The sequence below is a fragment of the Silene latifolia genome, chromosome 11 (genome assembly GCF_048544455.1).
Source record: "Silene latifolia isolate original U9 population chromosome 11, ASM4854445v1, whole genome shotgun sequence".
Taxonomy (NCBI): domain Eukaryota; kingdom Viridiplantae; phylum Streptophyta; class Magnoliopsida; order Caryophyllales; family Caryophyllaceae; genus Silene; species Silene latifolia.
This window is the reverse complement of record NC_133536.1, coordinates 31,526,617-31,554,088: the sequence shown is the minus strand read 5'-3', so window position 1 is coordinate 31,554,088 and position 27,472 is coordinate 31,526,617. Positions and strand designations below refer to the sequence as shown.

The following is a 27,472-nucleotide window of genomic DNA, read 5'->3' as shown; positions in this document are numbered from 1 at the left end:
ATAGAGCACAATAAGATCCTCCATGAAAATATAAGAATTGCATTTTTACATATGTATTTTTTTTTTTTTAATTTATGTATTTATAAATATATATATATATATATATATTAATTATGTTTATCTTACTTCTTCATCTTGCTTCTTCATTGTTTTAGTAACTAATTATGCGAACAATACTTAAACAAATAACATAATGGTCGATAAAAACACATATATGCAAAAGAAATAAATAGAAAAAGAAAATAATGACGATGACAAAGGTGGCGAGATTTACCCGATAAATACGAACGTAATAGACGATGAAATCACAATGACGGCGAGAAGATAAAGCGACGATGAGAAAGAGAGAAATAGAGAAAGAGAGAAAGAGAGTGTGTATGTGTTTTGTGTTTGTTTGTCTCTTTGTGTTTGTGTTTGTGTATTAAGGGTTGTGTTTTGTGGTGCAGCAGACTTTACATTTGTGTGGTTTATAGTATGGAAGGTATTGACAACGGTTATTAAACAACAACCGTTGTGAAATATGTTTTAACAACGGTTGTAAAAAACACCCGTTGTTGAATAAGTTTTAACAACGGGTTTCAAAAATAACCGTTGTAATTACTTTTCACTAACTTTGCGCCAATTTTGCGCCAAATTATTAACAACGGTTGTGCATGTGTGACCCGTTGTTAAAACTAATAACAACGGTTTTTATAACCATACCCGTTGTAATTTATTTTAGTAAAATTCGCGCCATACATTCTACAACGTCTATTGTGATTTTCGTGAATAATCGTTGTTAAAGGGGCGTTGTAGTTGCCTAAATTTGTAGTAGTGATATATAACATGTGTGCGAAATTGTCCACTACGATCATATGGTTACTTTCAAACGCCACCCACCTTCGACCACCATCATCTCGCCGCACCATCATGTTTCCGCCTCTGCCACACGTATAGGCTATGCCAATTGTACAGGGTAACTATTGGAACATTGATCATATACTTAATGAGGTCAACACTATGATTATGTACTTACTACTACGAGATGTTGTTCATCTTAATTTTGTCATTGTATTTGATGAAAACCTAAGATCCATTCGCACTTGGGTTACCTCTCACAAATAGAAAATGACCTTCAGTATATCACCACTATAAAATATGTGAAATAGATGAAATAAAACCCAACTATCAACTTACAATATCCTTACATCTGTCATACAAATAGGTCACTGGGTTTAGACTTAGCAAATGGGTCAACCCGGTCGGATTCTGATCGGATTAGTTCGAGTTAAGTCATATTGGGTTTGCAAGAATTATAGTCGAGTGCGGGTCATCTTCGGATAAGCTATTTTCAAGTTATTCAGTGATAATAGACCGTGTGCAACAATAAACAATAGGATCGCATTATATTTAATCGGGTCAATTCATATTATAAATTGCAATATTAACAAACTTAAGTTTTAAATCAAGATTCTCTCTCTGTTTTTTTTTTTATTAAACCAATCTTTCAAGCCAATGAGTCACTGTCAAAATCGTATCTCATAAATAACTATAACGAGTAAGTTTGCTACTAATCATAAATTTTTATTCTTTCACTAAATCAAAGTGCGTCGTTTAACGAAAGAAGCGAAAGACAATATTTCAATACCTTGAAATAATCTTACTTTATTCTGATATTTGGTTTTACAAAAAAAAAAAAAAATAGAAATAAATATAATTTGCTAAAATTTCTCAAGTAATTATTACATAATATATCTTAGATCATGAGTAATAGATAATATAAAATTATTAGAAATTCAATTTAGATACTTAGTATTATTTTCAATTTTTATAAGTTCGAGTGAATTTATAAAAATTATCTAACAACTAATGCAAAACATTATGACATTGAAAGGTAATGAGTAAATAAGCTAAGGTGTTAGCAAAACAAATTATCTCAAATCTCCCATTTTAAATCATCTCAAATTAACTGTGTTGCATGACATAATGATTTACAATGTTGAGAGGTAAGTGGTAACATGACTCAATGGCAACTTAAAAAGTGAATGAATGGGCGGGGTTGATGTTGGAGGTCGTGATAAGGGAGAGGCCGCGATGGGTGGGTAATGATGGGGTGAGGAGTCGCATAAGGTTACGAGAAGGGTTAGAGATTATGGATGGGTTTGGGTCGGGAAGGTGGTTATGCTGGAGGCATGGTGGGGGAATGTAGGGGATGATGGAGGCAGGAAGGGGTAGGATATGGATTGCTGGGTATTGGTTAGGTGGGGGGCGGGTTGGGTGTTGGTTAGGTGGGTAAGACTTGAGAGGTATGTCGTGGTCCGAGGTGTTATGTGCGGTTACACTACGGTGGAGTGTCTGCTGGTGGGTATTGAGGTAGTCGGTCAGTTGGTGAACACTGCTTCCAGACGATGGTGGATGGGAGGGGAAATGAGACAGAATTTAAAGAACTGAGTAGAGAAGAAACAATAGGGATAATATGATAAATTATAAAAAGCAAGGTTACAACAATGAGTATAATCAAATCTTTATTGCGTAAATAAACAAGTTATAAAATCTACAATAATTATATATCCACTTTTCAGATTTCACGTCTCACAAGTTAGAAAATTCGAGCGAAAAAAGTTGAGTATTTCAAAAGTTTAATAGGGTAGACAAAAGTGTATGGTTAGACAAAGTAACATTTTCTAAAATTTAGTAATTTACTCATTCCAATATATACGTAAGTTTCTTCTTTTAATAATACTTTCCGTTACCACCTGTGCAGTGCACGGGTTCCAAAACTAGTAACCACCATAAAATTGAAACCTCAATTCTTCTTTCATTTAAGGGGTAAAGTTGGTAATCACCACTTATCTTTAAATGGTCCCAAAATAGAAAAGAAGGACAATAAAAGAGGAACAATAAAAATTAGATTGAGAGAGTATATTAATTGAAACGAGATGAAAAATAAGACGAGTTTCATCACATGCTTATATTTATTTTGATCTTATTCGTACTGACAAATTTATTTACTTTTAATATTAAAATTTTAAAAGTGCCCCGTGCAATTTCTGCACGGGTTTAAAACTAGTTTATATGTGTTTCATTCATTTGTTTACCTTTTTATATTGGGAATGTTTTTAAAAGGCAATTCGATCATCCATATAACCCATTGTCTACTTATCACTCAAAAGCAACCAAAGGTAAACAAATTAACGGAATAGAGCGAGTAATTTCTATCGATCTCGAAGTTATATTGGACAACTCCGGCTGGTTCCGCCCCTGGAGTCCTGGACGTACTGAATAACTAATAAGCAAATACTCGTATATATAAGGGTAGTAATGTATTACGTATTACGTATTACGTATTACGAGTAATTACTAACATGCAGGAAGAATGCATTTATAAGCTAAATCACAAATTTGCAAGCTTTGATTTTATACATCACAACAAAATAATGTTCATACATCAAACCACACACTCAGCTCCTTCACAAAACAATATTGTAAAACGGCGAAATAATAAGAAAACCAACAAAAATCACACCAAAGAGATTAATGCCAATGAATAAGAATAATCAAATGAAAAAAATAAATCCAAAACCAGCGAACGAAGAGTCGACCCAATATCAAATATCCACATCACAATCTCGAGTTTGAGACTTGGTCTCGTTAGAGAAGTTCACCACAACGGGGGAGCATAGAGCCTTTAGCTTATAATGGCGCGATTTAAATATACCGAGCTTGAACTTAAGTTTTGCTCTTATTTTAATATCCAAGTCGACCTCACCACCGGTCCTTTCAACCTTCAAATCATGAACCACTTTGGGTGGGAGCGCGACATTGTGGGCCGTGTTTTGTAACGTGACCCTTGTCACGTTCCTCTTAGGTTGGAAAAAGGGATCGATTGTATTAACCGCGACAGTTTGGCCACGGTAGATAACCGTGACCTCAATTTTGTCGTAGTACACTGAGGTCCTACGATTAGGGTTGTAAGTCCTAAGGACAAAATTGAAGGTTGAAGTTAGTTGACCATTGGTCAAGTTGTAGTCTCTAATCCAACCCTCGTCGATCGAGTATTGGAGCTTCTTTGGCTTGACGGCTAACCATGTTATGAGAATGGCTAGCCCAATGATCACAAGCAAGGCGAGACAACATATCGCGATTGCCTTCATCGGGCTCTTACCGGTTTTGGTAGAACTATGAGGTGTTCTTGGACCAACCATTTTTGCTTGTGTGTGTGTATGTAAGTATATTATTAAGAAGATTGGTGTGATTATGGAAAAATGGAAGTCTAATGTGTGTTTTATATATGATGAAAAGAAGAGAATGAATAAGATTGCTTCATTCTTGGATCTATGATTCTTGCTTCTTTGTATTAAAATAAATTTAGCAGTTATTGTGTGCGACTGTTGTATGGTGTGACGAATAAAAAGTAATCACTTTGTGATAAACAATGATCATTTTAGATTAAAAAGTGGTCATTTTATAATTATATGTTTGTCATTTTTTATCATAAAATTGTCACTTTTTAAGTGGTCGCACCATACGACGGTTTAATGATCGAATTTGTGAAATTATAGTAATGTTCATGTAATGTAATTGGTGGGTTCTCTCTTTCTCAACTTTATACTTTTTTGGGAATTACACTGGTCTTTTTAGATGACTTGTATGTAACTCAAGAACTTCTTGACTGGATTATGTTCCTAACTTGTTAAGTGGGCAGTACTCTCATACTTTTAGCAGCAAAATTTGATAAATAATGTACAAATTAATGATTATTTTGTCATTAGCTAAAGTTTTGTGCTTCCATTTATAACAATTTATTTATAAATAATGTATTAAATAATCTGACCTTTTGTGCTTTGCTTCCAACAATTTCTAACGTCAGCTGGCACATCAATTTTTTGTGGAGAAAAAAGGTTATCGATCAGTAAGTCGTGTGTAAGACGCGTGATTTTGCATTACGTAAGATTGTCGTAAGACCTAAGACGAGTGACATTTTAGGATATTGTGCCAAGTTTTCTATTTGAAGCCTCAAAATTTATCCCGAAATTTTCATTTACATTACGAATATGCCGAGTGTTATATAAATGTTGAGATTGCAAGTTATTACCGAACGGAATTCGACTATAATTGACTATGGTTCATATACAACAAGTAAAAGAATCTCCAAAAAAAATTGTTTTAATGATTAGGGAGCAATTGAAGGAAAAAGATTAAGAAAAAGTTTTGGTTCTCCTTACTGTCAGTAGCTTTGCTACCAAGATATTCTAATATCTGGATCAGGGTAAACGTTCATGAGGGACAAAAACTAAAGTGATGCAATACTTTTAACAGTTACCGTTAATTTATTAATTTATTTAAGTTTTATAAGAACTTGTGTAGAACATAAGGAATCATAAGAAAATCACGCCCAATAATAGACCATATTAGCGTAAAATTAGTATTCAAAGAATTCGTTTTACAATATATTTGTGTAAAATCGTCTTACACTAATATTTGTATAACAATCCTTGATTTATCAAGTACTAGTGTTTTTCATTTTTATGTATGATTCTAACTCCAATATTTAAAAGATTCATATATGTATCTAAATTTATAAGTCACGTTGCAAGATAATATTTTGACAATTTATAGTGATTTTTACAAGTTGACCTAAGATTCTGACAAGTTATTGTAAATTTTCTGTTTCGACCAAATAATTTGTAAAATTCATTATAAATTGATCTTATGAGCTTTGACCATGATTCTTTCTCTCATGAATTGTTAACTCTCTATATTTTCTAAAATGTATAAGTGCTCAAGAAGTAATTATGTTATTATTTATTAATGATTTTTAGAAGTTGTAACATGTTTTTCTTATCCTTGAAAATGTAAGTTATGCTAAAATTTCTAAAGAAATGTTTCTCATCTCTTGCACCTTGATCATATTTTGATGATGTAAAGTAGAATAACATGTCTAGTGATATGCAGAATGTGTTGCCCTAAGCCTATATATATTTGCATCAATTGCATCCATGTTTAAGTTAGACGTCGTTGGTAAGATATTAAACGAACAAATAATAAATTTAAATCAAGCAAAAAGGAAGGGTGGGTAATACCTCATTGGCTTCAGTGGCCGTTATACTAAACCAATAGTTGGCATACCATTTCCATGCATGCTAAGCATACATCTAGTAACCATATGCATACCCATATAGCACAACATTAGCATATGATTCACTACCCTAACTTGTTCCCTTATATTTCTTAGGATGTTTCTTCACCCTACTACTTGCCCCGAAGATCTATTCATGTTCCCAGATTCGGATTTGAACGAGCATTGCAAAGCTTTGGAATCCCTTATGAATGATTATGGAGCTCGATGGAATCGGAAGTACATAACTGACACCTATCTTAGAGCCTATACTTTGGTTAGCACACTACCTTTTTCTGGACCCTTAGGTGAAGTTAGAGCAAGTTACATGGCTGAGTACACTACACAGAACCAAAGACTTGAAGAGAACTTTAAATACTATAATGGACCTATCTATCCTCCACATCTCACATATGAAGCCGTCTCAAAAAGTTTGAAACACTTAGTGTATGTATGTTGGGCGGATAGCCATAGCACCAACCTTAAACCTAAACAAGTCATCCATACCACTGGGAGTAGTGATGACGAGGTGGAGTCGTGTATTTTCCTTGGGGAAAGGAAGAGTGAAATTAAACCTATGAGGTGGTAGAGATTAGCGATGATGATGAGGAGGAAGTAAACATCATGTAGACTGGACCATTGGACGATGATAATGATAGACTTCAACCTCGTCAACAGAGAGCTTCAGATTACGAGCTGGATGAAGACGTGATATATCTTGGTCAAGCAAAGGCATCTAACCCTGAACTTAAGAGGCACAACTGGGCTCGTTTTGGGGATAGACTTCGGAGGGTCATATAAATTAAGAAAAGATTAACTAAACAATTATGCATATCTTTTGTTATAGATTATTATTTATCCTGGCAATGTATTCGCCAGTAGTTAAGTAAGGTAGTTAAGTTTAAATAAATATTAGTTCGAATATGCTATACAATGTGGTTTTGCTATTTAAAAGTAAATGAAAGATTGTTGTTATTCATTTATCCATCAATCGATGTTCTGTTGATAATAATAGTTGTCTTATGATACAATGTGTATTACATGTTCTCGTGATAAATGGTTTATTTATTTCCGTTGTTTGTTATCTCGATCTTCGAGGACGAAGTTAATTCTTAAGGGGATAGAATGTTATACTTCAAATGTTTTTGAGTTATTTTTGTGACACTTTTGATAAGTTGGTGTAGTTGATAATATTAATTAGATAATTGTGTTACCACAAGTTGGAATGATGCTCAGTTGAGTGGATGTTTATAGATATTGTTATATTATGTATGGGCGAACTTCGGGATGAAGTTCATTTTAAGAGGGGAAGACTGTAATACCCTGTAAATTAATAATATTTATAAGAATAAATAATGTAATTTAAATAATTAATTAATGACATTTATAATAATAGTTGCAAGTAAGACATTAATTAAATAATAAAGTAAGTAAGTAAGCAATAAGTCGGGAATTGGACTTAGCTAGTAATAAGGCCTTGGGCCGTGTGATATATTAAGTGGGCCGATTATTTTAGGCCTGGTATGAGTATTGGTCGGGATTTAAAGCGGGATTTAATAATAATAATAATAATAATAATAATAATAATAATAATAATAATAATAATAATAATAATAATAATAATAATAATAATAATAATAATAATAATAATAATGGTAATTCCTATAATAATTGGAATAAGGCAATAGTTTCCTAATTGGCATCATATACGCTCTAAACCTAGACTATAAATACTAAGATAATATGAAAAATAAATCCTAAGAATAGAAGAAGGAGATTTAGAAGATGGAAGAGCAATTACCGATAAAAGGTAAGATCGTCTTATAAATAATTCAACTTGTATTTTATTTAATTGAAACTGTATAACATGACCATGACCGTATAACATGACCATGCCGTGACCTTGACCGTATCTCTACCGTGGACCGTCTCGACCTCACCGGACCTGCTGTTGACCGACGTTGACTAACCAAGGCTGGGAACAAGGGTGGTTGTCGTGGTGGTTGGGGGATTGTGTTGGGTTGATTAAACACGGGTTTCGAACCCCTACTGGACGAGTCTTGACCTGGGCATGGTGGGGTTGTGATGTGGTGGAGTAGTCAACCACAGTGAAAGCGTAGGGGTGGTGGTAAGTGGTGGTTGGTGACGGTGGTGGCGGTAAAACAGGGGATGTAGCGTGACCATCTTAAGACGAGAACCGTGGCCATGTTAGTGGCTGCACCGGGGAAACTGGAAAGGGGACCACCCCTGGAATCACCGTGGGACAGTGGAGTCAACGGTGGTGGCCAGAGGTGGTATTGGTGGTTGTAATAGTAGTGCTGTTGGGTTTTATACACGGTGGAGGGTGGTGGTTTGGTGGTTGATGTCGGGTAGAGAAGGGAGTTAGGGCGAGTGTTTCTGGGCTGTTGGTTGTGGTTTGATGGGTGGTCAGTTGGTGAATGGATGCGTGGTGTAGTGGGATTGCGGTGGCTATGTTGGGTGGTGATAGTGGTGGCCGTATGGTGTCGGGTTTGGGCGTTTATGGTGGGTGGTGAAACACGGTTTAAAACCGTGTATATGGGGGGTGTTGTTGGGTGTTTTGTGACGGATTTACATTGAGTTGTTCGGGTTTATGAATAATCGGGTTTCTGATACCATAATCTTCTAATAATAAATAATTAATTTGAATAATAAATAATAATAGAATGTAATAATTAATAATTGATGGAAAAATTATAATATTTATGTTAGGTGACGATTTGTGAAGAAATTATATTCGGATTCGGTTGCTTTAATTATTTGGATCACTTTGAGCTGCTTAATTGGATTTGCTTGCCAGGTAGGATAACTACTCAACTTGTCTTATCTTTATTGGTTTGTGGAATTTATAAAAGTATTGTGGAATTGGATGGATTAATTAATGTGGATTACATATTGTTGGATTGTTTATTGTTGGATTATTTATATTGGAATTTCTTTTTCATTGGATACCTTAGTCTCTTGTCTGAGATGATTTTTATAATTGGCATGACGTATAATTGAATACCTCAACTTCGGTTGAGATGGTGAATACCTCAACTTCGCTTGAGATGGTGAATACTTCAAATTCGGTTGGAATGATGAATACCCCGGACCAGGGATTGGCGGGATGAATGGGTGTTTCGGGTAATGAGCTCAGTTGTATTTGTATTATATATCCTATCATTTCACCTTGTATTGTTGTTGGTTATTCCTACTCAACCTCGTGGTTGACAGTGTATTCGTGAACACCTGTGATGAACCATAATGGGGAGCAGATTTTACAGGTACTAAAGATTAGCTGGCTTGGGAGCTTATGAGAATGCGTGAGGATTTGGCCAGTCTACCTAGAAGTCTATACCACATAGATTATTTAATCACTTTATTTATTTCCTCTGCGAGTTGTACTTTATTTGATATTAAGTTTTAGTTGGTTAATCTGTAATGAACATGTAATCGCTAAAGTTTAATTTAAAGTACTTTGGTTTGTTGTACTTTATTATTCACTACCTCGGGAAACCGAGATGGTAACACTCTCATTTATTTGGGATGTCTAGCTAAAGGCTCCTGAATAAATGGTGTGCTACATCTTTAATCAAAATCAGAAAACTCTTCCCAAAACACTTAACATGTGACACTTTACCAAATTGGCAAAAAACTTTTATAGCTTTAGAAATTTGACAAGTTCAACCTTACCATTTTGGTAATAAGCAAATGCACAAATTTAGAGAATTTAACAATGGAGATTTGTGATCTTAATTTTCAGATTTGTTTTCAAACTTTGATAATTTAAATGTTAAAACTTTGTGGATATGAAATTTGTAATGATTTCAACACTTAATCTTTTCGTATAAAAGTTCCTCCATACGGTAGTATTAGAAACCACAGTGCAGCGCACTGTTGCATGGTTTTGCAACCACTTGACTTAAATGATAATGTTACACTTACTCTTACAACTTTCGACTGAGGCTAGGGACATATCATTGTCTTGACTTTATGTTGGCTTTATCTTGATCATGTTAAGCCTTCTTGAGAGTCTATTTGATTGCTTCAATCACTAAGCATTTGTAACTAAGAACAAACAATCAAATAACAAGGAAACTTGGCATCATCAACCAAGTGTGTTCTAACAAATTCCCCCTTTGATGATGACAAGTTCAAACATGTGTGATATTCTCTCTTAACCCATGGTTAGTCGGTCTTTGGTCATTTCAACATAATTCATAATTTAAAAACATGATCAAGGTATGTGAAAGGGTCAACATGCTTGGCTAGGTAGAACATCTAATCATGGAAGCTAAGACATAATCACGGTAAACGTTAGCCTAAGAGTTAAAAGATTACACATAAGCATATTAGAACTACTTCCCCCTTTTGACATCATCCACTACAACATTGTACACCTTTAACAGCATTTATCTAGCGGCAAAAGTAGAAATGTCAGCTTAGTCATACTTCAGGTGGCAGTTAATGAAGCAAATGCTATAAACATGCCAAAACATTTGGGCTCCGCGCGCTATTTCCCCCAAATTATTTCACTGACATTTAATTTCCCCTTAAAAAAGGAAAACAAAAATCCTAAATATATTTTCTAGATCTATTTTCTCCCCCAATAACTTCATCTCTCCCAAATAAACCTAAACCCTAAATCGATTTTCTCGATCGGTGCTTTCATCCAGGTTTATCTCGATTGGTGCTTTCATTATCCAGGTTTGCTTTTCTCTTATGTTCTCTTCTCTTCTTCCTAATTGATCGGTGCATGTGACTCTCATGTTTGCGGCAGTCATAATTCTACCAATATTTGGTAAAGATAATGAAGTTTAAATACAAATCGGAAATTACTGTGGTTTAGTAGTTGACGATGAGTGTAAATATCAAACTCTAGTCGACGAATTCTCGATGATCTAATTTTATTGGAAATTAGAAGTTTAATTAAAAGTTCGAAAACAATAATTGCTATAAGGAAATTAGTGTGCTCTATTATACTGTGTGAAATTTCATTTGTTACACTTTAAAATAAATCTTTTGATTTCATTTGTTACACTTTTAGAATTAACAGTAGAATAAGAATGATTGAAATAACCATTTGCTATTACTTTGCCGTCTTGTATTTTGTTGGTAGTCGATGAATCCGCCTTGGTTTTTTTTATTCTGTGCTTTCTCTTTAATCAAGCTTTGTTAATCATATACTTATTTGAATTATAAGTACAATTTGTGAAGTAGGGACATCTTCTATTGGAAGCAAAATCTTTGAACTCTTTCATGGATTTTCAGAGGGCTATTACAAGTCCGCTGAAGAACTTGCTATTACTAAGTATGTATACTTTGTTGATTAAACCCTTCACTTATCATTTTTTTGTGCTGTCTGCTTTGTTGTTTCATGGGTTGTAGGCTCTTCCATCTATTTCAGTCCCAAAGTTGCTTGCTTTTGATTGTCGTTTTTTCTTTTTTCAAACTTGATTATTGTTTAGTTATTAGTAATTATGATGAAGGCTTGTACTATATTCAAATTTAAGTGGGTATTCTTCTGAAACAAATTTTAGAGTTAGCTCTTAATGCTTTTAAATGAGGGTTTATGATTAAATTGGGGGCTTTTATAAAATTTGTATAGTTTGACAATTTCTCATTTGTTTTGATTCAGTCTTGAAAATTTCTCATCTGCTAACTGCCATTATATCACAATCCTTAACCGGTTGATTTCTTTACAATACCAATCCATGTTTGATTTCAGTGATGTTCTACTAAACCACTGCTTATCCTCTCATCCCCAGCTATTTTAGTGTTTATCTCATTGAAAATGTTATTTTTCTAGGTTCACTTATTTCTGTTAGTTATACAGTAAAAATCATAGTTCATGGCGGAGCTTATCTTTTCGCCTTAACTTAGTTATTATTACTATTATTATTATATTGCATAAATTCTATAATTGATTCAAATAACTTCTAGTATTTGTTTTCTAATTTGTGCAGCTTAAAACTTTGTTAAAATGGACACGAACGCAGCGTTCAGAATAGCGTTCAGAATAGACGGAGTCTTCATTGCAGCTCAATCGAAAAGTTTTGCACGCGTGATTGAAGTACAGATTTGTGATTTTTTTCCTATGTTCATAATTTCTTAGCTTAGAGCTTATGTTCATAATAGCTGTAATTTGTCATATGAATTTCTTTTTACCAGACTGTTGATGGAATACCACCATGCCGAGCTCATGTGTTCTTGGAGACTCACAAGGACCGGAAGACTGAACGTGCTCCCATGGACTTATCCATGCTAAGGACGGCCTTATTTGGTAGAGATATCCTTAGTCACCGTACATAGTCGTTGTAATCTTTCATTTGTTTCATGCGAATGGCCATAAAAAATAGTAAGTCTTTATCTTTCATTTTTTGTACACAAACACAGATAGATATATTCTTTATGTTGGATTCATAGTATTTATTCTCATGTAAATTTTTTAGGTAATGCGCGAAATGATATTTGCTTTCTTTTGTCCAGGTCGGATTATAGCAGAAGAATCGATGGCATTTTGGTTTTGAGAAAGTCGGCTCTGCTGCGAGATCTAGCCCTAAAGTTGAAGCTTTTTTGTGAATGTTCCAATAGCTCCAGCAATTTTGACTCTTGGGTGATACCAATTTAGGCTTAGGTTATTTTTGATTAGGTGTTAATGAAGTTGATTGGATACTAATCAATATAAGCCTTTTGTAGTGACGAATTTTATTTTCATTATTATAAATGCTAATTATTTTTTTTATTTGGTTTGTCCCTTTTTTAAGCAATTACTTCTTATTTTACAGAAAACAAAACCAAATAGCCAAAAAGCATATAAAAAAACAATGCCACGTTTATCAATGAAAATAAATCTTATTAAAGGAAAAAGAAAAGTGGTGTATTTACATATTCATAAAAGGGCTAAGATGGCGTTTATTTAGGCATTTACCAGCATATCAACTAAATGCCACCAAGAACTTTTAGCGACACTGGATGAGGCGGCATTTAATCAAATGCTGTTATAACTTTTCGTGGCATTTACTTATGCCGCCATAGTTCAAATTAAACGCCACTAAAGATCTACTCTCTTGTAGTGATCAAGGAGGGATACAACATGTTCAAACTAGCAACACGATTCAAACCACATGTAAATATTATTCGAGCAAAATAAAAAAAAAATCTAGAAATTGCAAGAGAGTTCAACAAACATTAAGCCAAGAGAATGGGGGATAAAAGGAGTAGGGAGGCAATGGTTTAGGGCTTGTTTTTCGGCTTTTTGTCATCAAGGCGTTCAAAGATGTCCTCATTCATGGTACGGAGATCAGCCACTTCATCCCTAAACTTTGCATTTTCCTTGATCAAGTGATTCACAAGCCCAACAATTTGATCCAACTTGGCAACAACCACCCCCTGATAAACAGTTGACCCAACTGTAGCATCACCCGCACCTTGATTTTTCCTCATCAATTTCCCATTTCGAATTTCCATATTCAGCCGAGAAAGTAGATCCAGAGTCATTTTATCACTCAATCTTTCAATGGCAGGGCTTCATTTCACTACCAACCCTTCCTTCACAAAAATGATAGAGATCCACATACCATAGGGTACCACGAAATTTTTGTCAAAGTTGCCATTTTAGAATTCGGTGGACATCTCTTAAATTCGGTGGAACATAAGACGGGGATGGTTAATTGGTTTGTGTTTGACTACGTGATGAATAAGGAGCATATCAAGAAGAGAGCACCTCCCTCGACTGTTATTACTTGGGATAAGGTTTTGAAAGATTAGGTTAAAGATAAACCTAATTGGGGCGGTTAATTCAAGGGCTTAAATTTTGGTTGGGCCATTATCATCATGTGGTCGAAGAAATTTCATGACTTGGGTGGAGGTAGCATCATCAATCTCACCCCAGTCATGTTTTGAGTAAGTGGTAAGCCCGACATCACATACTTCGAGATGGGCAGCAAGTTGTTCAACAGTTAAGACAAATGGTTTTTGGTTAATGTAAGCTAAAAGGGTTCCAGATGCAACATCGACTCTAACTGTTGCATAGAACTGAATGATCTCAGACAAATACATAGGGCTGTATTTATCCAAGAGATTCACCCAACTCTGAGCATACATGGCTTCGATCTTTGAAGTATTTGAAAGCAGGAGAAGAATCATACAAAATTTCTTGTACCTTCTTCCACTGTGAAAGCAACAAGCGAGCATACTGTGACATAGTTTGAGTACGTCTGCCGGAAGATCAAGTGAATTGATGTGATTAAGAACATCATTCTTGAACGATTCTCCATATGGTATCACAATCAGGTCCATGCAAGTGTTGAGAGGTACTTTCTCCTCAATTATCTCATTCTCATCAATCGTTTCCTCCACCAAGGCGGTTGATTTCTTGGGATACCTTAGTTTTCGTGGGGCGGTTGAACCCGTTCCCTTTCTCCTTTTTGTGGCGGTTTTAGGCTTGGGAGGAGATGCATCCAGGGTTTCATCATCATTAAATAGAAAATAAGTTTTAGTTAAAGAAAAATTGTAGAAAGCTTGATTTGTGTTTAATTGTACATTTATGAAAATTTATGGGACTAATTTGCTACAAGTGAAATTTAGGGGATTGATTTGAACATAATACATAAGTTATGGGGTAATTTACTGCATCCCGAAAATAAAAATACTCCATCTCATTTATTAGAATCATACAATTCGAATAAAATACTCCACATATATTTAATTTGTGGTACACTCACTCTAGTGAACCATCCAAAGAGATGCGATTCGAGATGCGATTGAAGTTGCTTGCAAATTTGTCATATAGTCCATGATTATCAATTGTTAATTAGCTCTCCGTAATCCAGGACAGCCCATTTCCAGAAACATTTTTACGCAGCCTTAAGGTATCTTCTTATTTCAAGAAACAAAACTTATTACAGATAACAAACTCTTAGCACATCAGAATCAGTACAATTAACACTCCGTACATTACCAAAAAGGTCAAAGTCAAACTAAGATGAAGTTTAGGCTCGAGCCGATGATATCGAAAATGAACCAAACTCGAGCCTTGTTTCGAGAGCTCCTCAACCATTGAGCTGACCAATTAAAATTAGCGATTGAGCCTACTACAACCATTGAAATGTTGCTAATTAGTCGATAAATAGCACGACTTTGTTTAGTTCCCTTTTCATTGTTGTGCAAAAACTTAGCGAACTCAAATCAGATCGTCTCGATTACACCCCAATAAATTATATATACAAAAGAATTTTTAAATTAAATTACAAAATAGTCAAAAGTGTTAACTATGCAGTTACATAGTTATCTAAATTACAATCTAACTTATTAGAACTCTTTCCAGTCTTAAGATCAATAATTAGCGGAAAACACATCATCTTCAACAAATATTGCTTACGCTTCCACCCTTTCGCCTCGAAATTCACCGAAGCCCTTATCATAACTTCCACCTCTAGCTGCCGCCTCAAAGTAGTCTCATTTCTAATATCGGCCGCGACAAGGTCATCGGAAATATGTACGTTCCCAGCCCTAGGATGTGTGGTAAAGACAATATCGTCTCTACGATCATTTTCCGCGAAAGACCCTAGCGTCTCAAAACCCAAGCTATAATTATTATGGTACACGGAAACAGCTAAGTGGTCGTAAAAAAGAGTATACTTACTATCAACGTTGTGGGATCGAATGACGAAAATGAAATTGACGGTTAAATTGTTATCATTGGTGAAATTGAAGTTGTTAACGGCTGCTTGATCAATGTTGAATTTCGGAAACTTGATGCGATCGGCTAACCAAGCGATGTATACCGCGGCACCTCCAAGAACAAGTAAATTGGCTAGGATGATGATGGTCCAAGTTTTCGTTGACATTCGGAAATAAGGTCAATTTAATGGAGGGTATAGTAGCTAAGGATTGGCTTGGTGAATACATTCGAAGTGCATAAAAATTAATGAAAATGTAAGGAATTATTTGGATGATGAAATGATGAATGTCAACGTAAATGGGAGGGAAGGAAAAAAGAAATTGTAGGAAAAATATATGAAATGGTACGTACGATCGAGTACTTGATACTCAGAAACAACGAGTATTGATTGTATTTGTAAGATATAGCCGAAAAGTCAACTATGAACGTGCGGACTAGTACAAACTACAAACTTGTTAGAAATAAATAAATAATGAGTTGTAGCTAGGATGGATGTTTGAGTTGTATGAAGGGCTGATAGCTGACTATTTGTCTATGTATATTGTTCAAATTGCCTATTTTGATAAGCAGATCTAAGGAATATGACATACGCATTATTGTATTATCTATTTCTCCAACTTGTTCATTATCAATTTCCTCGATGTTTACCGCTCCATATTTATCATAATTTTTTAACTTAAAGCTCGCTTCCAACCAAATAGACAAGTACGTTGACAATTTTGTAGCTAACCCATAGCTCATATTTTAATTTCCATTCACTCTAAACGTTGAGCTATATGCTAGATTGCTAGTACAAGGTATGATGGTCTAAACCTTTCTTATCCCTTTTTAAGGGTATTTGGTTCGAACCAAATTCATACCATGTGTTTGTTTGATAAAAATAAAGGTTTCATACTCATACCTTAAACCCATGAGGTATAGGTTTCTCATACCCAGGGAGGGGGTGGGTATGAGATTGATACCCATGGTATCAAATTAGAATTGTTAAAAAATGATAAAAATCATTGTAATTTTTTTTATATATTTATTTGATTAAATTTTCTCCACATGATTTAATAGTATAAAAATTATTATTAAAAATATTGCATTTTGAAGATTTTTTAGCTTTCATTGATTTCTAACCCCATACCCACCAAAATTGAACCAAACACAAGGTATGAGGTATCAAGTTCTAACCCGATACCACTCAGGTATGATTCCCGATTCCAAACCCATACCCACGAGTAAACCAAACACCCCCTTATAGTTTTAGGATGAAAGTTCACCCAACTTTTAAATCAATTTATATTTTAATTTTGTAGATAGCCCATAGCTATCCCTTTTACTAAGCTAAAGAAAAGAATTGAACAATGTCAATAAATGTGTATTTTTGTGAATTTTTTTTTTAAAAAAAATTTCTTAAATTATTGTAATAATTTTTTTTTCTCGAAATTGATAATAGCAATTTATAATGTTGTTTATACTTTAAAGGTAGTATAATTCAATTATTAATCTAACTAGTTTAGATCCCGTGCAATATATGCACGGTATTTATAATTTTTTTACTTTTTAATGTACTCCGTATTATTTATGGATTTTAAATTGACAATTCACTTATTTTTTATGTTTCTCATCACTTTATTTTAATTTGAGTAATAAAAATTAAAATTGTAAAAAGTCATGAAATGAGTATTTTAATGAAAGTTTTCTTTTTACCAAAAAATTAATGATGTTATTTTTAGAATATTTTTACTATTAACATTTTGTGTGCAACTTATTGTCATTAAAAGTCAATGATTTTTCATCGTACAATTAATTTTTTTTTAAAAAGTATACAATTTTTTTAATCATATAATAATGACGATAAATTTATGTAGAATGTGAAATAATATAGAATGTGTTAAATATTAAATTTATTAAAAGATTGTGCTAAAAATAATACGCTTTATTTTAAGAGATATGGTTTAAGCGGGAAAAATGAGACTTCGCCTATTCTTTTAGTAAATGGGAGATAATAATAGCACCAATGTAGTATTTAATATTTAATAATTTATAGTTTATGATTTTATAAAATTATTTTATTCTAATAAAAAAGATTATTATTTGGTTTAGAGTTTAATGAAGAAATTGTAGTTGGGTAAAAACAAATATTTTAAAAATAAAGATATTAATAGTTTAATGAAACAAAATCTTATTTGTTTCCTAATTTAAGTGGTGCACTTTAGATGGAAAAAAATTTCACCTTATTCGTTTAGTAATTATTAGTTATTAGTATATAATATAATAAATAATAAATAAAGGGATTATTCGTAAGTTTCCAATAAATCCTCCAAGGCTCCAACCCTAAAGTCCCCAAACAAGCAGTATATATACAATCCCTTGGGGCTTCCCTTCCCCGTTTTGAACTTTCCAATCTTCCGATTAAATCCTCATATTTTCATTGCAAATTAAGCAAGCATGGCAGATCAAGTGAAAGAAGTGATTGAGTTAACGGAGAAAGAGACGATGATTTTTAATCGTTTTAAAGAAGTTGTTAATCACAATAATCTCAAAACCAAGCTTCGTGTTGCTGGTGGTTGGGTTCGTGATAAGCTCTTAGGCAAAGATTGTTACGACATCGATATTGCTATCGACAACATGCTTGGTAAACAACTATGTCAATTAATCTATGACTACTTGTTAGAACAAGGCGAAGACGTTAACGAATTTGGTATCATTCCTATCAATCCCGAACAATCCAAACACTTAGAAACTGGCAGGATGTACCTGTACGGTGAGTTGATTGATTTTGTGAATTTGAGGTCCGAAGACTATTCTCAAACACAAAATCCTTCAGACCAATCTGGCCCGTCTGAAGGAAGCCCAACTCATTGTAAAAAGAGTCGGATCCCTACCATGAGATTCGGTAGCCCACAAGAAGACGCTAATCGACGGGACTTGACTATAAACAGCTTGTTTTACAACCTTAACACTAATGCTGTCGAAGATTTTACTGGACGGGGTATAGCCGATTTGAAGTTGGGAAAGATCGTCACTCCTTTATCTCCAAAGGGGACTTTCTTGGATGATCCTTTGCGCGTGCTTAGGGCAATTCGTTTTGCTGCAAGGTACAATTTCACGCTAGATGATGGACTAAAGGAAGCTGCTAGTTCTGAACAAGTGCGAGAATCTATTGACGAAAAATTAAGCAGGGAACGGATTGGTCAAGAAGTCGACCTCATGATTTGCGGAAATCAACCTGTTAAAGCAGTTGCCTATATTTGTGATTTGCAATTGTTTTGGACTTTTTTCGATTGTCGGCCTTCTGTTATTCAACCTTTAATACCAGAAGCATGTGATAGGCAATGTCTTGCTTTTGTCGATGCAGCATGGCGCCTTATTCAGTCACTTGAAGCTGAAGCGGTTTCTGTAAGTGGTGACGAAAGACGATTATGCTTATATTCTGCCTTGTTCCTCCCATTACGGAACATGAAATACAAATATAATAACACGAAAGAGAGATATATAGTTGATCATATTTTTCGAAATTCTCTCAAGCTGAAATCCAAGGATTGGGACACAGTTATAATGATACACCGTGCCACAGAAAAGTTTGCGGAAATAATGTCTCGTCTTACAACTCAAGAGGCTAATGCGCAAGATGGACAGGAGTCTTTGAAATTACGAGTATTGTTGACAGGCTTGGTTATGCCGGAAATCAAAGAGTTTTGGCAAGCGGCATTGCTTGTATCGACTTTAGTAGTACTATATCCTAATGGCGAGAAGAGTAGGGAATTGTTCATGTTGGTGAAGGACATGATCACTAAACAAGGTCTCGAAAACATTTGGGAGACAAAGCCATTATTCAATGGATACGAGATAAAGTCGATTTTGAAGGTAAATGGACCAAAGGTAGGAGAGTGGCAACAAAAGGTTGTAGAATGGCAGCTTGCCAATCCTTCTGGAACTGCTCAAGAATGCCGAGTGTGGATGGAGAAAGAATGGCGGAGGTCAGAAAATGTGTAACGGACAAGCAAATAGAGGTGCTATATCAATTGAAAAGAAAAACAAAAACATGGGAGAGACGGTCTACCATTAAGTTATCGAGAGATCACTTTTTTTTTTTTCTTTTTTTTTTTTTGCTACTGGCCCTGCCCCTTTATACATGTCTATTTGTTACTTGTATACATTTCCGCTAATATTATTTCTTTGATAAGAACTAAGAAGAGAACTAAGAAGGGCTAATAGTCAAAGATAACGAACCACAATGGAAGTAAGCAATTTAAGGCTTGTTTACTCTTTAGAATCCAAGTTTTTTTTTTGTGGTTAAAAATAGCAGTTATACGCAATACAATAGAAGGCCGAAGGGATTGATAGGCGATATCAGAGCAATATAACGCCACTGATTAATCCTGTACAATTGTACATCCGTGTAACTATTAGGTTATCATCTCTTAATGAGAAAATTGAGCATTGGTTGAGTAGCACATTTACAATCGAATAACAAAAACATACAGTATGATGCAATGCCAAATAAAACTCTATTCACTTTCATTGTCACCTTCTTACTTATAATTGTGTCCTACATTATTTGGTCCGCAATAATAAAGCCAAAGAACCCACCTTCACGGCAGCGCAAGTGTGGTTAGACATGTTCAATCTTACAAAAGACGTTCAACTCTGGGCTCACAGCCCCAACCACATCCTCAAGCTCTCGTACAATGATTTACGAGTTCACATTATCAAGGCAGGTCAACCGCTAGCTGTGGATGATGTGGCCGCATTTACCCAATCAACAGGTCGCTCGAACGTGTTAAGGGCTCAGCCGGTTGCGCTATAAGCGCCACTCACAAAAGCCGCGGCTTTTGAGTGGACCACGAGATTGGTTTGGGTTCTGTTGTTGGTGTTGCCTGTTGGTGTTGTTATGAAAGGTTATTTAGATAATGATACCTTTGAAGGTTATTTAATAGGTTACAAAGTCGTGAGATTAGGTCTTCTAAGAGTAATAGCAATAGTAGTTCTTATTTTTGGGGTTATTAATAAGAATCCAAAATAAAAAGTTCTTCTATTGCAACTACAAGGTTGTTCTTAATTTTAAGAATTAAGTTCTAAAATAAGAACTTGGTTGTTTATACATGGGAATTTGAGGACCAATAAACATGACTTTGAAAATTGTGAATACCAACAACATATTTACTATTTTCCATTTAAGAACTTTATAAAAATGTCATCTATTGTGAATAAAAGTTCTTAAACATTGGAATTAATGAAATGTGACATGGCAAGATAAGAACTTTATGTAGAGTTCTTCTATTGCTATTGCTCTAATGTTTGTATCTCTCGTAATTATTATGGCTAAATCGGTACAGAATTTTTTTTCATGAGTATGTGTGACGCAGTCAGAAGCAATGTTATAATGGGCTAATAAGGGTGGTCGCACCGATCTAATATTGGAATCCTTAGACATGAAGTCAGCAACTCAGCACGTAGTACGAGTAGTCGATAATCTCAATCAGTTTGGGCCAATTAGTAAAGAAAATCCATTAGTAAATAGGCACTCATAAATGTGAAGTCCAAGATATTCAGTACCAAGCCATTAGATTAGTGGTTGAGGTAGAATTTTAATCTAATGAGGACAAAAAATTTACAGCTACTCTCCTATAGGACCGTCTTATAGCATAGGACGGGCCCAATAGGAATTAATAGTCCAGTTAACAGGTTTTTGTAAATTTCATCGTAGAGTATATATTAAAAGTAGAAATACATAAAAGAAAGTAGAAATACATGAAAAAAAACAGTTACATCTTCCCCACTTTTTTGAGCAGTAAACGTGGGAGAAGAATGGAGAATCGGTTATTTGCAAAATTCCTGGTTTTCAGCAATTGCTTGCAACAAACAATGATTCAAAAAATAAATTTCTAAATCAGAATCCGCTAAAAGGAAGAGTAAACATATTTTTAGGTAAATAATCGGGATGGATGATTCGATTTGTCCGGTTTATGAGCAACAAAGTGAAGAGGTTGATCAATCAATGGCCATGAAGGATGAGGAAAGCGAAGTTGAAATTGAAGCATGTCGTTCTGAAACAAAAGGTGAAGGTAATAATCATCTTTTTTATCCATGTTGTTTAATTGGCTACTGATTGATGATTTTGAACTGAAACCGCCTCATTCATTGTAGAAACTTAATATTATACATAGCCTCTAATTGTAGCTTGAATACACAATAATTTAGTTTAGGAACTTAACATGGAGTAGTTTTTTGTGAAAAGCCGACCTTTTTAGGTAAAAAACTCAACGTTATATAGTAAATCAGTTTTACAGGTTGTGAAATAAATTTAGTGTGAAAACTTCAATTTTTACTTTGGAAACTTAGCAGTCTGTTTATCTCCATGATTTAATACTAGTCTCCTAAGGTAAATAAGTATTTGCTAGATTTATGCACAAAACTATACGTTTATAGCTGAAAAATATATTATGTCTTGTTTAGATAAAGTGGAATAATTTTACTTTGAAAACTTTTGCTTCTACTTTAAAAACTTAACATTACTTATTTTTTAGATGTAATAGTTGCCAGATAGCATAGCTTAATATTGGCTTGTTTTATGTTCAAAACTCAATGTTTTAAGTTCTAATGTCGAAGGCATTTTAAATGTTACGATACTCTTAATTATAGGGTGACTACAGAACAATTAAAGTTGAGAACATTACCATCTTTTTAGGCCTAGTTTTAAATATGTGAGAGCTAGAAACCTAGCGTTTTATGTTTAAAACATGGTAATGTACGTTGATTTTGTACTGTCTAGTTTTATGTGAAAAACCTAACCTTTTTATGTACAAAACTGAACTTTTTAAGTAGTTATTAGCTGAACGATATATTTTGTCCTTTTTAGGGAATGGGGAATAATTTTGATTTGAAAACTTATACTTCTACTTTAAAAACTTCACGTTATACTTGCTTTTTAAATGTAATAGTTGTCAGGTAGTATAGATTAATATTGGAATGTTTTATGTTCAAAACTCAATGTTTTAAGTTCTAAAGGTGAAGGCAAATTAAATGTTTTGACACTCTTAATTATAGGGTGACTACAGAACCATTAAAGTTGAGAACATTGTCATTTTTTTAGCCTAGTTTTAAATATGTGAGAGTTAGAAGCCTAGTGTTTTATGTTGTAAATATGGTAATGTACGTATATTTTATATTGTCTAGTTTTATGTTAGAAATCCAACCTTTTTATGTTCAAAACTGTTTTTTTAGATTATTAACTTAATATTGGCTTGTTTTATGTTCAAAACTCAATGTTTTAAGTTCTAATGTCGAAGGCAATTTAAATGTTACGACACTCTTAATTATAGAATGACTACAGAACAATTAAAGCTGGAAACATTGCCATCTTTTTAGGCATAGTTTTAAATATGCGAGAGCTAAAAACCTAAAGTTTTATGTTTAAAACATGGAAATGTACGTAAATTTTGTACTGTCTAGTTTTATGTGAAAGATCTAACCCTTTTAGAGTTATGTAGTGTTTTGATGAGCTATGTAGTGTTTAAAACATGGTAATGTACGTTTTATGTTTAAACATGGTAATATACGTAAATTTTGTACTGTCTAGTTTTATGTGAAAGATCTAACCTTTATAGAGTTATGTAGTGTTTTGATGAGCTATGCAGTGTTTTGATGATGACATGGCCTTGATAATATGTCGAGTCCTGAGTTCAATCCGTGTGTGTTTCTCTAGTCTTGATTATTTGGAGCATAGTTTGAACCAACAATTCTAAACCTTGCTCTATTTTTGAATTGTGGATAGTTAATGGCTGTTTTAATTTGATTTGAGCTTTGTTTATGGGATCTCTTGTGCTATACATAGTACAATTAAGTGATGTTAGCTGGCAACGATGAAGTTGTTTGTATCGCGGGCGGAGGTAAAACAAGACATGGTTAGCCTGAAACTTAACTTGAAACTATGCTTTCTAGATTTTTGTAAACTTCTAAATTCAAGTATAGCCAAAGTAATTGAAGTAAAAAGTACTCCGTATTTTAGAAGTGTCTAAATTTCAGCCACACATTATCATTTGCTGAAGTTCTCATATAGGGAGTACTTTTCTTTTTGTTTCAATAACCATGATGTACAGAGAGCAGATAATCATGATGTTATGTATTTCTTCATACTTTTCTATTTGTTTCAATAACCATGATGTACAGAGAGCAGATAATCATGATGTTATGTATTTCTTCAAGCAGGACTTTCCTCTTTATCTCTTGAAACCCGATTACTTCGACAAATTTGGACATGCCTAGGAACTGTTTGGGTTGTCTACAATGGTGATAGGCTCCCAGGCTATAAAACTCCAGACGGTTTGCAAATGAAGAATGGTTATGTTATTGATGCCCATGTTGATCTTGATGGCGGGTAACCAAAAGTTTCTGCTATGCAGTGGCTTGAAGAATTACTCCAAATATTTATCTTTTTTTTTGGTATATATGTTAGTGTTGGATTATTATACAGAGTAGATTTAATTATGGTTTTGTGAGTGTTAATGAATATTAATAACCTTACACTTTTTTACGTCCTCTTTTATTGCATTCTACATTACACATGTATATATATATATATATATATATATATATATATATATATATATATATATATATATATATATATATATATATATATATATATATACGTTTACTATAAGTGACTTTTTCGGTGTTGATTTCCACGTCCCCTTAAAATTATAACTTTATCTCGAAAGAGTGCTCTTTGAAGATGAGATAATTAAGGGTCCATTGCGAACTAAATCTGGATATGTTGCAAATTCACCATGAGACTAGTTACCAGACTAGCTTTCATTATCATCTGGGGGAAACGCATCTAAACAGGACTTAATTACAACAATAAAAGAAGGGAACGCATATCGAATTATCGGTACTGCTCAATACTCATACATAACAGGGTATTCTTGAAGAGAAATAGCCTTTTGTTTCCCTTCAGCTGTGTTCATTTACCGATAATCTTATAAGAGGCCATCTTACATTAGAATAAACCACTAATGTCAACTGTCATACAAGAAGGATGAGTGCAATATGCAAACGACGTCAAACATGAATACGTCCACCATGAAGGGAAGTCGCCATTTCAATTTCCAACGAAGCCGTACTCAACAGGTACGAGTCTCAAACTGAGTATTATCAAAGTACAAAAAGGTACATTTTCCATGACAGAAAATTCCAGATTTTATAGTCACCTATACACACCGGAATTTGAAACAATCATTCTCTTACCAAAGCACTATACTCAAGAAATATGAAACTCTAACATGAATCATCAAGAGTCAGGGAGCGTTACTAAAACGAGACAAACCAGATACGTGATGGGCGTATGACAGGCTTGTATAGTGATATATTTAACGCATTTTTCCAAACGAAACTCCACCAGGATACTACTTGTTCGAACAATTAAACCCATGGCATACTGACAAGACTATGATGAGGATCAGTGCGAGGATGATACCCAACACAATGAGCTTGACCTTCATGTTTTGAAGCCACATCTTTCTCCTAATCTTTGTTTGTTGTTGCCTAACGTCTTGTGCCTATAAAGGCAGTAAATAAACTATTCAATCATTTGCGCATCGACATTACTCATAGTTAGTGTTATTAAATGAAACATGAAACGGGTCAAAAAGATAGATGAGACAAAAAAAAGTAAAATGCCTCGGGAATGACAATAAACTTGTCCCATCTATTTATATACGGTCGTACTTGACCCGTTTTAAACTTAAGACATATATGGCCGTCTTAAGGAAGACCAACTGCCATCCCATACATATTGTCTCATTAATTTCTTTAGGTCCATGACTCCATGCCAAAATAATTGGCGACATAGAATGAGTAAAATAGAAAAGTGAACTCTCTAAATCATGATTCTATGTTATTCCTACGATTCACTTTGGTTGCGTGTTGTGTATCGTATCTCTACACTTACAAGCCAAGTCGGAGGAACATAGACTTCCTTAGATGAGTAGTATAAAGATGAGGGCATTATGGTATCTTTACATACAACTCTGAGTCAAATGGCAACAATGATTTTTCATCCCTAATTCTTAAATATCTCTAGTCAACTTGGGACAACGAGATAAAGGGACTATCATTTAGAGTAGGAAAATGAAAGTTAGAGTAATGCACAAGACATTTGTATTCCCACAACTGCAAAGAAAAACATGAAAAATGTAGTACCAGAAACTTGTGAGTGGAGATTTTCTGTCTTGTTAACAAGGAGCTCAATATTCTCACCACAACCCAGGACCTCAGTAAAGAGCAGTCAGAGGGCACGTGATGAGAGCTGAAAAAATTCATACCTTCTTAATAAGGATTAGAAAAGAGGATACACCACAACAAAGCGCTTCCAGACTTCCATGTTATCAACAAGTTCATACAAACACAAAGAACCATAAAATTTCATACCTTCTTAATATTCTCCATCATAACTCCTTTGACTTCAGAAATCTGGGCCTGAACTTTGGCAAGCTTGTTCATTTCGTCCGGGTGATCAACACAGTACTGCATATGTTCCTTGAGTTTAGACCTAAAAAGACATATAAGAAGGTTCAGAATCCATACACCCACTAGTGGATCTCAAATCCAGACTTCACTGAAACTCTTTTCGACATCGAATACCAAAATACTGGCATACACTTCCTGCAAATCAATTTTGAACATTCCATTCACAGATTCAACCTCGAAGTCAAGCTTTTTCCCATCAATCTCAACCCCCTCAGCAATCGTCGATTCCCCGTCCCTAACCTACTCCACATACTCCTCGAAACCATTCACATCACGCTTAAGAAAAACTATTCTTACCCAAGTTAATTGTCAAAGACGGTACCCTTTGCATCAAATGAACCTCGTGCATATGGAAAATAGAAGAAAAGTGTATGTAAAACAAAGAAGCCTGCTTGATGGATTTCTCCTTTCTCGACATTGTCGTGATTGATACAAATTTATGAAGTTGCAGACTAGAAGCACCCACAAAAATTTCTGTGAAAGTGATGGATTTATGTTTTGACAATAAAATGATTTTAATTTCCTAATAAGAAGATGAACAGTTAAAGAGTTAGTGGGGTTAGTCGTTTGTTTTTTAGGAAGAATAGTTACCTCAAATATACATACTAAATACGTATTTGATGGTTGTCCTTGAAATACGAAATACTTTTTTTTTTTTTAAAAAAATGATTTGTTTGGGCTTTCACATATTGGGCTGGTCTTATGCTATGAGACCGCCCTATACAACAATTTGTGAAAAATTTAAGTAGTGCAAATAAGTAATTATATAAGGGAAACACAAAAAGAAATTAAAAATATAGGTTGAAAATTTGAGAATTTTATACTTTAACAACAGCAATTGTCTTTGCTAGTCTTCCCTATTAAGTCCACCACGTTAAATCGAATGCTTAAAATATGACATTTTTTTTTGCTTTCTAATAAGCAAAATTCTTCTGTCCTCCCTATTCACACATAAGAAGGATAAAAATGGAAATTAAATATTGTATCCTCCTCATGTGTGAGTAGGGGGGACGTTCTCGGGTGGACGGAAAAACCATTGTAAGTACAACAACATTGCATACACGTTATTATAACATGTGCTATTATATACTATTAACATTGCATAAGTATTATTTAGATCCAGCAATTCATCAACTGATCAAAACAAGTACAGTTATTATTGTCCCTGC

The 27,472-nt window shown here is 34.2% G+C and overlaps 2 protein-coding genes and 3 long non-coding RNA genes across 5 annotated transcripts; 3 read left to right on the top strand and 2 right to left on the bottom strand.

The window, feature by feature from the left end:
- Positions 1-3,378: 3,378 nt before the first annotated feature.
- LOC141614444 (uncharacterized protein At1g08160-like) lies at positions 3,379-4,284 on the bottom strand. Its single transcript, XM_074433188.1, has one exon. The coding sequence runs from the start codon at positions 4,182-4,184 to the stop codon at positions 3,588-3,590; it is 597 nt and encodes a 198-aa protein (XP_074289289.1). The 5' UTR covers positions 4,185-4,284; the 3' UTR covers positions 3,379-3,587.
- A 6,396-nt stretch (positions 4,285-10,680) lies between these two features.
- Positions 10,681-12,842, top strand: LOC141611504 (uncharacterized). The gene is made up of 5 exons (XR_012528636.1): positions 10,681-10,804; positions 11,315-11,408; positions 12,064-12,170; positions 12,269-12,455; positions 12,587-12,842. It is a non-coding gene; the product is annotated as an uncharacterized LOC141611504 (long non-coding RNA).
- A 5,297-nt stretch (positions 12,843-18,139) lies between these two features.
- On the top strand, positions 18,140-20,066 carry LOC141614441 (tRNA nucleotidyltransferase cca2-like). Its single transcript, XM_074433186.1, has one exon. The coding sequence runs from the start codon at positions 18,219-18,221 to the stop codon at positions 19,764-19,766; it is 1,548 nt and encodes a 515-aa protein (XP_074289287.1). The 5' UTR covers positions 18,140-18,218; the 3' UTR covers positions 19,767-20,066.
- A 1,449-nt stretch (positions 20,067-21,515) lies between these two features.
- LOC141614440 (uncharacterized) lies at positions 21,516-24,308 on the top strand. Its single transcript, XR_012529338.1, has 2 exons — positions 21,516-21,838; positions 23,982-24,308. It is a non-coding gene; the product is annotated as an uncharacterized LOC141614440 (long non-coding RNA).
- Positions 24,309-24,695: 387 nt separating this feature from the next.
- On the bottom strand, positions 24,696-26,592 carry LOC141614439 (uncharacterized). The gene is made up of 3 exons (XR_012529337.1): positions 26,205-26,592; positions 25,977-26,082; positions 24,696-25,333 (listed from the first exon to the last, which is right to left on the bottom strand). It is a non-coding gene; the product is annotated as an uncharacterized LOC141614439 (long non-coding RNA).
- Positions 26,593-27,472: the final 880 nt, after the last annotated feature.